This window comes from Periplaneta americana, chromosome 10 (assembly GCF_040183065.1).
Source record: "Periplaneta americana isolate PAMFEO1 chromosome 10, P.americana_PAMFEO1_priV1, whole genome shotgun sequence".
NCBI classification, from domain to species: Eukaryota; Metazoa; Arthropoda; class Insecta; order Blattodea; family Blattidae; genus Periplaneta; species Periplaneta americana.
In genome coordinates, this window is record NC_091126.1 from 39,166,798 (window position 1) to 39,181,307 (window position 14,510).

At 36.6% G+C, this 14,510-nt stretch overlaps 1 protein-coding gene across 1 annotated transcript in view; it reads left to right on the forward strand.

Moving 5' to 3' along the window:
• The window catches only part of LOC138707602 (cell adhesion molecule Dscam2-like), a 1,410,362-nt gene that overhangs the window by 1,306,735 nt on the left and 89,117 nt on the right, over nucleotides 1-14,510 (forward strand). The window contains exon 11 of the mRNA XM_069837241.1: nucleotides 4,736-4,897. Within this exon, the coding sequence (XP_069693342.1) occupies nucleotides 4,736-4,897 (162 nt within the window). The remainder of the gene's footprint in view (nucleotides 1-4,735; nucleotides 4,898-14,510) is intronic.

Genomic DNA, 14,510 nt, shown 5'->3' on the forward strand with positions numbered 1-14,510 from the left:
AACACCAATAAGGCATGACCTCAAATGATACGTAGTAAAATGTGACTTCACGGTTTACACATATCTCTAACAAATAGATACGTATACGTATAACATTAGCTCACTCCCTGTCATACTTAGAGAAATCACAATATTAGTAGGCCTACCATTACGTAAGTATGCGTCTGTCTTTTGGTTGTGTCCTTCATTGACAGCAAGGGAGTCGGTCATTTGTTTTTTAAATCACACTTTTGTTCGTAAGTGAGTCTTGATAATAAAATTGTCCTAAAAAAATTCAAGTAAATTAGTGTCAGGAACTGTTATTTCGCTCATTATTTATTATATCAGCCACAATGCACACTAACACTTCAACTGAATACAACTGACGAAAAGGGATAACTCGGAAACTACTTATTTTAAATGTTAAAGCTAGCTTCTTGCGAGGCTTGCGACTAGGGTAGTTTAGTTAGAAAGGGATGGAAAATCTGCGGGGTGGATTACACAGAAGAAACCAGTCTGCTTTGAAGCTGGTGTGTGCAGGCTTCTTGTTTACTGCTGCATCACAAATCATCCTGAGCTGCCGCATCACAATATTTAACGCATAAATATAAATTCTATTAAAATTAATAAATAATTTTGTCCATAAACTGCAGGTTTATTATGAAATTATTATTAACTGGGGAAGCTGAGCTTTTCAGCTTACATTGACGCTACGCCACTGCTCCGCAGTGAGTCTTCGTCAACTAAAAATAATACAAACGATTTAAAATGTCAATCAGTTTCAGGGCACATCAAACTGCACGTTTTCTGGCCTTGCTCACAATTAATTACCTTTATTCTAGTCTGTTCACGTCCTAGGAAGGTGGGGTTCATTCTGATTTCTTGATCTGACCATCGTAATGTCTGTCAGCCAAGAGTTCTCCGACACACGGGCTGTCTCTCCTTGCACAATTTAGCAAGGCGTAACTGTCTCTTCTGAGAACGTGTCTCAACCAGCGGCTCCATTGAACTGTACATCGGTTGAATAAGTGTCGGGCAATGGAGCCGCTCCCGTATTAAGAATTATACAGGGACATCATTTTATTTTTACTTCAATTTTTATTGTATCTGAGTTTTTGAATGTACTTCACTCCCACACCCTCTACTAGTGAACTTCCAACTGTTCTCCCCACAGAACCAAGCGTATACAGTCAAAGTCGCCTTAAGGTTGTAGTAAACAAACAGTATTGAGTTAGTGAGTATAGTACGTTCCAGAAATATGTTCGCGTTTTCGAGTGACGAAAGAGCTTTCAATATTGAATCATATTTTCGCACTTGTACTGTCGTCCGTTTGCCTAAGTCGCATCACGATTTCCCTCACCCGCAACTGTTGAAAATAACTTAAATAAAAGTAATTAACTGTCACGTGATTTCCCCCCTTTCTACGATCCTGCGACATAACCACTTGGACGGACAGTAGATAGCATGTCTGAGTAATGTTATCTGTGCGGATCGGGCAGAAGTGAAGATTGAATTTACAGTAGGCCTACGTAAGGTACTCTTTTATATAATAGGTATAGAATTATTTCAACATGAGTTACTAGTACGAAGGACGAAACTGGTAATTGGAATTAGATGTAATTGTCTATAGTGCCATAATATGCACAAAAGAACTGAAGCCTGTATCTAAATGAACGGCCACCATTTTCAAAAATGTGTTTAAATATCCTTACTATAATTATTTTTTCAATTTAACTTCACTCTCTATATTGTACGCTAATGTCCTGTAGAGAGTATAATATACACTGCATAATGAATACGTCTGATTGGACAGCTCAGTTCGTGAGTAAAAACAGTTATTGTTAATACTGTACTGGAATTTGATTAAACAAAAACCAAATGAAAATTATCAAATTCAAAATTACGATATTTCCTAGTTTATGTAAATGGATGAACTACATTTCTTCCCTCCTATACTTAGTAAAGTGATTTGTTTGTATTTTACGCCAGAATCATCGAACTTCAATCGTGGAAAGGGATAGCAAACGGTGTTTCCGGCTCTGAACCATTAATCTAAAGGTATAGCCAGGTTAATATTAAAAATGTTAGTATGAATAAAATGATGTCCCTGTATTTAACATACTGTATATTTTAAATAATCATCTTGTTAATTTGTGATACCGGTACTTCATTTTAATTAATTCGATTCTCAGTTTACTTTATTTTGTTATCAAGTTAACCTACATTTTCATTTTGACTTATTAATAATATCAAATTCTTACTAAATAGAATACTTCAGTTATGTTCATTTTAAGTATAATATTACCTTCGTTTCTTGGTAATGAGTTTTACTCATAGAGGATTAGGTTTATATCTAAGTAATGTTTCATTTATAACAATGTAATTAGTTTCAGACTAGTCTATTTCTGTGATCCATGTATTGTAATACCGTATTTAAGTTGCATCTCTTCCTTATTTTGTAATTTATGTAGGTCTACAATTACAAATGTTATGTGTTGTGATATTCTAATAATAAAGTTTATTATTATTATTATTATTATTATTATTATTATTATTATTATTATTATTATTATTATTATTATTATTATTACAAAGTGCCTTTGTAAATAGTATTGCCCTGTATAATTGTTTGTAGGACTAAGAATAGAATTACTTTTCTACACCCTAGAGACGATAATGCGATGTATTCTAACCAACGTAATATTTATTGTTCTTCAGGCGAACATTTACTTTTTTCCTTGCTCGGCGTGTATTGCTCCATCCAACTAACGTAATGTGTCTATAAGGGAAGAGGACTACCTTGCCAGCTACTTCGTAAACACTGTATTATCACAGTCTAGTATATACAGTCACGAAGCTCAATACGTAGTAAATATGCATCCATAAATAGTTGCTAACTACTAGGATCGCTAATATCGCCTCATTAGAGACAATGCGAAATAGTACCGGCACAGTCTATTGTTCCTAGCAACCTCACAACTCAAGCTTCGTGACTGAATATACTAGACCAGCGTCTCTCAAACTATGGTTCGCGGACCACCTGTGGTCCACAGGTCTGCCCTTGTGGTCCTTCAAAAAAGACGGAAAAAAAAATGAAATGAATTGAGTATCACGTTATAGCTGAAAATCTCAGAGTTTAGAAATGGCACATGGCAATCGTCTTTCACTTTTTTCTCCCAGTACTGATATTTTATGAATTTTATTACTCCACTCTACTCTCAGCAACAAAAGAGAGATTTAAAGCACTATGAACGTGGTGTTTCTCACCATCTTTTCCCTGCACATTTAGTGCCGCGCCTGTAATCCAGCCAGGGACCACCCGAATTCATAACAGAAGATCAAAGTACCGAATCTTTTCATGTATTTATAACTTTCTTAATAGTTTTGCCGACACCCAGCCTACACATTGAAATGGTCACGGACTGTACGTCTTACACCAATAATACAACTCAGGTCACAATATGAAATTTATTTTCCAAGTAAATATGACGAATTTTCATGGGTTCGTGATCCCTTTAATTGGGATATTAAAATAACAAACTTCCATTTAGTGAAAGAGAACAGTTAATTGTAGTCTCGAGTGATACCGGACTTAAAGTGAAATTCCAAGCGGAAGGCATGGTTAATTTCTAGACCTCATCATAAGTGAAAAGAGAATATAGTGAACTGTGCAATGGTGCTTTAGAGATTATAATTCAGTTCGCTTCTACGTATCTGCGTGAGAAAGGGTTTTCATCACTAACTCTAATAAAAATAAAGTACCAAAATCGACTCGATGTATGTGACAATCTCCGACTTAACACTTTGAAGCATAGTGGTTACTCAGAAGAACCACAGTTTTCTTCCTTTCTAAATTTTATGGCACAGATATTCCATCAAGGAACCACCTCTTGAGTATAAATAGAGGTGCCATTTGTGTTTTGAAATTGTGTGCAGAGGTAAAATGTTGAAAAAAATTGATTGAAGCTTTGGTATGATCCATGATATGAAAAATATAAAGAAATAATTTGTGCTTCAAAGGGTTAAGCTTACCACCATACATTCAAATATAGAACAACTATGCAAGAATCGGCAGGCTCATCCATCTCATTAATGTAAGTTAAAGATTATCCAAACTCTAATAGACTTGAATTATTAAAAAAACGAAAATGAATTTTCTTGTACTAACATTAACTTAACTTAATTAGTTAATACTAATATAAAATCAATCGAATTAAATCAATTTTAATTAATTATATTTTAAAATATAAGTGTACTGGTATTAAAATATGCTACAAAAATAATAAATTTGCTTTTGAAGGGGACAAGAGTAAGGTGGTCCGCGGAACTGTTCTGACTTAAAAAAGCGGTTCCCCATTCAAAAAAGGTTGAGAAACGCTGTACTAGACTGTGACATTATTCTGTGTGTACTTAACTTCAGAGTAAATGTGCCTCAACTTCGAAGTCTAGCTATAATGTAATAAAGCAACACCGACAGTGTCGTCGGTATTTTTAACAACTTAATTCACACTTCGTTGAAAAAGTATTGAAATAGGCCCTATCATACAGATCTGTGATCAATACCACGTTAAAACAATTCGGAACGAACAATAGCCATTTATTACGAGACGAAATGGAAGTTCCTGAAATTCACGAAGCTGAACGTCATTCCATTTCTCTTCGGTCCATTTGGAAACCCTTCTGCTTTCATTATGTAAGTTTGGTAGAATGAAATACATACAGTAGATTAATGCCGCCATTCTCTTGTGTCCTGCAGATGGTCGTGTTCTTCCCGTAAACCACCGGCAGACTGTTCATCCAAATGGCACGTTAACCGTAGAGAACGTGCAGCAGAAGGCAGACCAAGGAACGTACACCTGTCAAGCGCGGAATCGCCAAGGCCTCTCGGACAAGGGGAGTGTAGACATCACCGTGATGGGTAAGCTGTATGAACTTGGTAATTTGTCTCCTGACACAGATATCCGTAGTCTTTTTAATAAATGAGTGTTTAAATTTGTATTCATCATAAAACGACTCCACACTGTTAAACTAGTATTGTTGATGTCCTGTTTATCCAGGATGCTTAGGTAATAAAACGTTGACAACTCCCTTGTACTCAAATCTGAACGTGGTATAAGCCATTCGTTATCTCGAGAAACCTACTTGCGCGTAAGGAAAAAATAAAGTGGACTGAGGAGCTTTCCTCGCTAGTTACGCTTCTATTTGCAGCTAGCTAACTCACTCCACCATAAGGTTCTTACTTTGAGCTAAGGCGCACGAATTCAGTTGATTTCACGAGACAACGAATGGCCGATAATTACTATGACCCGTTATATTCGTGCTAAGGTAGGAAATGTTTGATAAATTATTGTCATTTTTTTGTATCGTAACCATATTTCTTCCTAATTGTACATATTGTAAACGTTCTTTTAGGCTTACTATGAACAGTATCTGTTAACGTTTATAATCAAAGAGGAATTTAATATTCTTCCGCCACTGCTACTGCAGAAAGAGCCACTTGATATTTGATTTCGGAAGGTATAAATAAAAATAAGGTCTTCTATGAGAGTTAACAAGTGTTGGCAAGTAGTACTGTTGTGTTTAACAATGACTGATTATTTGGCTTGACTTTTTCGAGAGACGGACCCGGGACAGAGGCTTGCTTTGGTCCAATTTACATCCTTATACATGGTGGAAATGATATAACCACAATCTAGTATACACAGTCACGAAGCTCAATACGTAGTAAATATGCATCCATTCATAGTTGCTAACCACTAGGATCGCTACTATCGCCTCATTACAGATAATGCGAAATAGTACCTGCACAGTCTATTGTTCCCAGTACCCACACAACTCAAGCTTCGTGACTGTATGTACCAGTGGCGTAGCATGAAATTTTGAGCAGGGGAAGCTAACTCAAGTTGTCTTTCATGCAATATGAGAAAACGTATTACAAAAATACAGTCTTAAAATAAATAGTAGTCAATTTCAAGTCAGCAGTCGAAGATTGGTTGGGACATCGTAAGTAACACCAATAAGGCATGACCTCAAATGAGACGTAATAAAATACGATTTCACGGTTTACACATATCTCTTAACAAATAGACACGTATACGTATAACATTAGCTCACTCCCTGTCATAGTTAGAGAAATCACAATATTAGTATCATCACGTAAGTATGCGTCTGTCTTTTGGTTGCGTCCTTCATCGACAGCAAGGGAGCCGGTCATTTGTTTTTTAAATCACACTTTTGTTCGTAAGTCGGTCTTGATAATACAATTGTCCTAAAAAATTCAAGTAAATTATTGTCAGGAACTGTTATTTCGCTCATTATTTATTATATCAGCCACAATGCACACTAACACTTCAACTGAACACAACTGACGAATAGGGATAACTCGGAAACTACTCGTACTTATTTTGAATGTTAAAGCTAGCTTCTTGCGAGCCTTGCGACTAGGGTAGTTTAAAAGGGATGGAAAATCTGCGGGGTGGATTACACAGACGAAACCGGTCTGCTTGGAAGCTGGTGTGTGCAGGCTTCTTGTTTACTGCTGCATCATAAATAATCTTGAGCTGCCGCATCACAATATTTAACGCGTAAATATAAATACTATTAACATTAATAAATAATTTTGTCCATAAACTGCAGGTTTATTATGAAATTATTATTAACTGGGGAAGCTAAGCTTTTTAGCTTACATTGACGCTACGCCACTGGTATGTACTAGACTGTGATATAACTGTGCAGATTCAAGGGGGCAATAGAGTACATTAAAATAAAATGAAAAAAAGACGTGTTATGCGTTTTGTAATAAAGTGCATAGTTAATTTAGAACATTGGGCTGAAATTCTTTGTAATTTGGCATCAGCTCATCGCCAGTTCACCTACGAATACAGAAATGAATTCAGATCTGAATAGCAGCATTCAGACTTCCCTAAGGGCAGGATATACTTTTTTTTTTGTTTAATTTGTAAGAAAACCATTCATTCTATTTAAGAACTATAAAGGGATAAATCGTCGAGCGTCGTGACGTCGTAGTCTAAGGCATCCTGCCCAGGACTCACGTTACGGAATGCGCTCTGGTTCGGGTCCTCATGAGGAAATAATTTTCTCGTGAAATTTCTACCAGTGTATGGGACTGGTGTCCACTCAGCATCGTGATGCATTTCAGTGGTGTATATTGTGGACTATCAAGGCTATCACCGAAGCCCACGTCCGAATGAAAAGTAAGGGAAAACCAATAAAGGAGCGCAAAATCAGGTTCCACATTACTCCAGGAGACCATGATTTTACATATTTGATTTGCTATACAAAAGTGTTAGACACACTTCAAGGTCATTCATTTCACTCTATTAAATAATTTTATAAAAAAAAGTAAGATAGGGGAGAGTTGGGTAGTATCGGACATCGGGTAATATCAGACAGTGCGTTTCTTTCATCTACCACCAGATGGTAGTACCTGAATGACATGGTTACGTTTCTGCATGCGACATCACAGAAACGTGTCCACACCTGTGGAGTAACGGTTAGCGCGTCTAACAGCGAAACTAGGTGGCCCGGGTTCGATTCCCGGTCGGGGCAAGTTACCTGGTTGTGGTTTTTTCCGGGGTTTTCCCTCAACCCAATATGAGCAAATGCTGGGGTGTTGGACCTCTGATTCATTTCACTGGCATTCTCACCTTCATCTCATTCAGACGCTAAATAACCTAAGCTGTTGATAAAGTGTCGTAAAATAACCTACTAAAATAAAATAAAAAATTACAGAAACGTAACCATATCATTCAGGTACTATCATCTGGTGGTAGATGAAAGAAACTCACTCTCCGATATTACCTGCTGTCTGATACTACCCAACTCTCCCCTATGCATGACGTCAATTCACACAAAACGCTATAACTAATATATTTATAAATGTATTTAAAAAGGAATGATAACATTACTGTATGGGTATAGTTATCTACAGTAGAATCCCTCTTATCTGGCAGGGGCCAGGCTAGTTCTGGATACGAGATTTTGCCGGATAATTGAATATATACCGGTATATACTAAAAAAAAGTTCGTATTTCATGGTGCCAAATGTTGAAACTGCAGCCATGTGAAGTTTATTTCTCTATCACTTGCTCATAACTGAATAAACATAAAAAACTGTGTGGATTTTTCAAATTAAAGCACATCACACAACACAAATAATACATTAATTGTAGGTTCGAATATTTACTGAAAAGGAAAGTTGGTGGGAACTTCCTAATGTGGCAACACTGACGGTCCGAACATAATTAAATAAACATAAAAACTGTATGGATTTTCTTTATTAAAACCCATCATACAACACAAATAATACACTAATTTTAGCTTCGAATATTTACTGAAAATAAAAGTTCGTGCAAACTTCCTAATGTGGAAAAACTGACGGCCCACCCTGTGGCAATGTGGCACATTTAAACATTTTTTTTACCCAGCCAAAAGTGCCGTTGTTTTGGTATTGCCGGTTATTTGGATGCCGCATACGAGGGATTTTACTGTACTTTGATTTTGTATGACCACAGAGCTGTTATGGATTTTAAGAACATGGTTCGAACATTTTAGAGAACAAAATATTCATATGAAAGTGATACAATTAATTTCTCATTTGAAACACTTTTTCCATTGAACTGAAACACTCAATTGTAAACATCTGAAATTGAAAGAAATGTGTTGTTTTGAAATTCTGTTTACCAATGTACACTATTATATTTACATTTGAATAACTCTCATTCCAAGTAGTATTTTTTACAGGTAGCCAAAATGGTATGGTACCAAAGAAGACATCAGCTTTATTTCAATATCAGTTGAATTCCAGCTTTTTGTTTGACCTAGTTATTCTGATTGATAGTAAGTCCAGAGTCATTTAAACACTTTCTTTGCAATGCAGTAGGAAACCACTCTAGTTCCTACATGTGTAAGATGATAACTGAATGTATCTGACTGCAGCAAACAGGTAGCAGTGGGTTCCGGCAACACATGACATGTGCCTCCATTACAGAGCCACCCAGCATTTACCCGTTTTCCATTGAGAGTGGGGTCCGCTTGGGCGAACGCTTGGGGCTGCAGTGTCTAGTGACGAAGGGAGATCCTCCACTCTCGATCCACTGGCTCAAGGACGAGGACGAGGTGTTGAACCTGGAACTCCCCGCACTCACGGTGCGCAATCTGGGAGAGTTCAGTAGCACTCTGCTGATAGAGCAGCTGGGCACGGAACACGGCGGCCGCTACACATGCCGGGCCAGCAACCGTGCCGCCACCGCATCCCACTCGGTCGTGCTGGCCGTCAACGGTACCACTGCCCCCACTCTCTGGCACCCAGCACCCGCACTGGCAGCACAGCACGGCCACTGTCCGTCCAACTGCAACTAGAACTCCAAAGTTAACACAGAATATTATGTTTCCCATAGGTTTCACAAATGGCAATTCAATATTTTTCATCCATTTTGAATCTTGCGTATACTACTTTTAACACTTGAACATAAGTAATTGATTAACTAGTGGACTTACTCGTGTTAATTATGTAAGTTTGTGCGGCTTACAGCTGTTTCGGTGCTTCATCACACCATCCTCACAGCCTACTAGATCTCGGCGTCATCTCGAACTTCTCTGCCTGTTATGTGGGTGCGTTTGATTGTTGAAAGGTGTTGAAAAGTGGACGATGAAAGAGTAATGGAACGGAGAAAAATTCTCTCTGGCGCCGGGATTTGAACCCGGGTTTTCAGCTCTACGTGCTGATGCTTTATCCACTAAGCCACACCGGATACAACCCCGACGTCGGACAGAATTGTCTCTGATTGAGTTCCAACTCTTGGGTTCCCTCCAGTGGCCGCCCTCTGCACTACGTCATAGATGTTCCATTACTCTTTCATCGTATGATGAAGCAGAATATCTGCATGGAAATATCATATGTACTTCGGTACATTGAAATAATATATTATATGCGTAAATCACGAAGTGATTTAAGACGGTGCTTATTCCGTCGGATCCCGGCCAACTAGTCACTCATAACGAGTGCACCTCAGCACATGTGTGGACTTCGGTCCTATGTTCATAGACATCTATGACGTAGTGCAGAGGGCGGTCACTAGAGGGAACCCAAGAGTAGGAACTCAATCAGAGACAATTCTGTCCGACGTCGGGGTTGTATCCGGTGTGGCTTAGTGGATAAAGCATCAGCACGTAGAGCTGAAAACCCGGGTTCAAATCCCGGCGCCAGAGAGAATTTTTCTCCGTTCCATTACTCTATCATCGTATGATGAAGCAGAATATCTGCATGGAAATATCATATGTACTTCGGTACATTGAAATAATATTTGAAAAGTGGAGTCAAATAGTGTGTGTGACTGTACTGTACTGTACCAAAAACTCAACATACTAGAACAATACGAAATATACAAACACACTAAAACACACCCTGATCAAATTCTCAACAGAGATCAATTTCAGTACACACACACACTATTTGACTCCACTTTTCAACACCTTTCAACAATCAAACGCACCCACATAACAGGCAGAGAAGTTCGAGATGACGCCGAGATCTAGTAGGCTCTGAGGATGGTGTGATGAAGCACCGAAACAGCTGTAAGCCGCACAAACTTACATAATTAACACGAGTAAGTCCGCTAGTTAATCAATTACTCATTATTTTTTTATTAGGCAGCTCCTATTAATTTTATTTTATTCATTCTTAATTAATGTGTTCTTACAATTATACGTGATACAATAAAATTATAGATATGTTTATAAGGGGATGCTTATGTGATTTTTGAAACTTCTACAATTTTCATAAAAAAAGTATACATTTTAATCTACATAAACATGCCTACAATGCTATCATCTGTACAAAATTTGGTGCCATTAGGACTAACAGATTCAAACTTATATTTTTTTTAATATATTCTACATTCACGTCACTAGAAAGGCTTCTTGAGACAAAGTTTTAAAACTTTTAGTTCATATTTGCTCTTAAGCTCATGGGAATAAAAATTAATTAGCTTTTTGAGCTGTCTAAATATACAGGGTGTTTCCGAATTGGAGTTACAAACTTTCAGGGATAATGGTGAAGGGTACATGTATCAATTTGAGATAAGGAAACATGGTCCGGAAATGACTCAGTCGAAAGTTATAAGCAAAAATAGTTGTGTGGAAATGAAATTGTAATTTGGCACCACGTGCCCTCCTTCCCTTAACTTTTGGAACAGTCATGAAAAAATGGTATGGGCCGGATGTCTCCTACGTGGGTACTTGGCCCAATACAATCTGTGTGCTTGTCTACTGTTCCCATTGGCTCATCTATATTCGAAAATCTGGTCTGCTTATTCTGCTCTTGTGTACTCCTCCATTTCACTAGGACTGATCGACTGGACACTGCAACTTGTACAGTCGATCAGTCCTAGTGAAAAGGAGGAGTACACGAGAGCGGAATAAACAGAACTGATTTTCGAATATGGATGAGCCAATGGGAACAGTAGACAAGCTCACAGATTGTATTGGTACAAGTACCCACGTAGGAGACATCCGACCCATACCATTTTTGCACGACTGTTCCAAAAGTTAAGGGAAGGAGGGCACGTGGTGCCAAATTACAATTTCATTTCCACACAACTATTTTTGCTTATAACTTTCGACTGGGTCATTTCAGGGCCGTGGTTCCTCATCTCAAATTGTTACATGTACCCTTCGCCATCATACCTGAAAGTTTGTAACACCAATTCGGAAACACTCTGTATAGTCACAATATCTTTTTAATTTCATGAATTTACTACCATTACAGCATATTTTAATCTAAGTGCAATATGAATGTGCCCCAAATGAATTTAATATTAATATTTCATACAAATGCTAATTAAATTTTATTTGACATCATTGAGAAGTTTCACACCAATCTGATAATAACTGTTCTGCAAGGAGCTTTTTTTAATTGAAGAAAGTGCTTAAAATATTAAAGTCGAGAAACCAGCATTAAAATAAAAAACATTTCTCTCAACTCAATCACGCACCGTATTTTTTGCCTCATTTGATTATATGGGATGGTACCTTGTAACGGTTAAGACTTTGGATTAGGTCGGAGTTCGTATGTATAGCCACAGGGAGCATATTCTAAGTTTTGCACTAACTTTCTTTTTCTCTATTACAGTATATAAAAGCCACGTAGCAAATACAAAATGGAACCATATTATGAAACTAGATGGTTCGATTATAATTAAGAACATAAAAACAAACAAAAAGTGTATTTTCTTAATTTTTCGCCATTATTTAACCATAGCTTCCCATTAATGTTTTGTTTATAATACATGAGCGTGAATGTGAAATGTTTGATATAAGATGACATAATGACTTTTCATTTCTTACCTACAAGTAACCACTGAAAATAGCTCAATATCCTGATAAGGTGGAACATTTCAACTATCTCATATAGATTTCTTTCTCCTGTTTATTCCCTTGAGTGACTTTGTCTGCACTAGCAAATTGCTTCACATAAACAAATTCACTGAACATGGCTTTGTCATCAGTGTTGAAATCGCCAACAAAATTGAAATTATGGTTTATTTAACAATGCTCGAAACTGCAGAGGTTATATCAGCAACACCAGTGTGCCAGAATTTTGTACCGCAGGAATTTTTTTACATGCCAGTAAATCTACTGACACGAGCCTGTCGCATTTAAACACACTTAAATGCCATCGACCTGGGCTGGGATCAAACCCACAACCTCGAGCATAGAAGACCAGTGCTATACCAACTATGTTACCGAGGCCAACTCGCCAACAATGTTTGTAATGATATCTATACACATTTCAACATCATTCCATTTTGGGGTATTGTTCAGCAGGATTCTTTTCTTGCATTTCAAAAAAAAGAATGAGAAGAACTGAGAAGAACTGTTGGGATACTGGGATGGCGTATCTAAAAATGGAAATGTCTCGTTCAAAGTAGGATATCTGATCATATTATTACAAACAATTTTGAAATATAATAATAATAATAATAATAATAATAATAATAATAATAATAATAATAATAATAATAATAATAATAATAATAATTGTTATTTATTTATTTACTAATATTTAATGTGCTGTACAACAGCCAGGGGCCAATAACAGTTCAGCACATGACAGTTTAATTACAAAATATTAACAATGATATAAATTACAATAAAAGTACCATAATAATAATAATAATAATAATAATAATAATAATAATAATGTATTATGTGCTGTCATAAATAGCTTGAATGGGATAAGTTGGTAAAAAAAATAATAATCAAAGTGCTCTCAGATATGATCAATTTTACACCTTTTTGAGTACCAGGAGAGCAAAACGTTATGTGAAGACTACACATCAGTACAGCAATCTGGAGAGTTATTTAAGACTAAGAATATTATTAATTTTCAGCTAATAACACTTATCTTACATAATACATAAACATATCCTTTCTGTATAAATTAATTTCTTTCATTGATTAAAGTTCTCGTTAACACTTTGTTAAAAACATAAAATTTACACTGTCACACGTTAAAAGTGTTAAAATTGTTTAAAAAGGTATTTACATTCGACAGACGCAATATATATAATTCAACTGGAGTTTATAAATTAAAATGCAATAGTTGCCCACATTTTTACATAGGACAGACAGGAAGATCCTTTCATACAAGATACAACGAACATATTAAAGCTATAACCAAACCTTACATTACATCAAATTACGCAGATCACATTATCGACAATATTCATGACTACGATAATATAGAAACAGATATGGAAATTTTACACATCACACCAAAAAGTTTACAGTTAAATATCCTAGAACAATACGAAATATATAAGAATACAATAGCACACCCACATTACATACTTAATACGCAACTACAGTTTAATACGCACACATTGTTTGACATCATAATACGTCATAACATACAGACAGCCAACCCCCACCATAGGAACAACACACCCCCACCCCTACCATCGACAAATGCACATCGCAGAGCCAAAATCAGCAGTGGTTCAAGAGACACTGAAGACGACGACAAATAGCGTCGAAACGGGCCGTCTGTCGAAGGTAAATACCTTTTTAAACAATTTTAACACTTTTAACGTGTGACAGTGTAAATTTTATGTTTTTAATTTCTTTGTTGGAGTTCATAAATTAAATTACTCAAATTATATGAAGACCAAAGAAAATGGTATTACAATGTCAAACGGTGGAATATTATGTGACATAGGAGTAAAACTGGATATGGAATTTAGTTTTGATTGTGTAATTAATGATTTTGATAGTATAAACGGTACAAAAATAAGTATTGACATAGATTTGTATTACACTGATTATATTTATTATATATATTACATATATCCAGATGACATTTTAGTAAAGAATCAGCTTTGAAACAGTGTTTCCAGACGCATTTGTAGTCTGAGATGTAATACGGACCCAGTTGCACGTTGGACGGACGGCCCTCACAGCACTGCACCGCTCGTCACTGTTCACTGCACATGCACTTGCACTCTTGCACC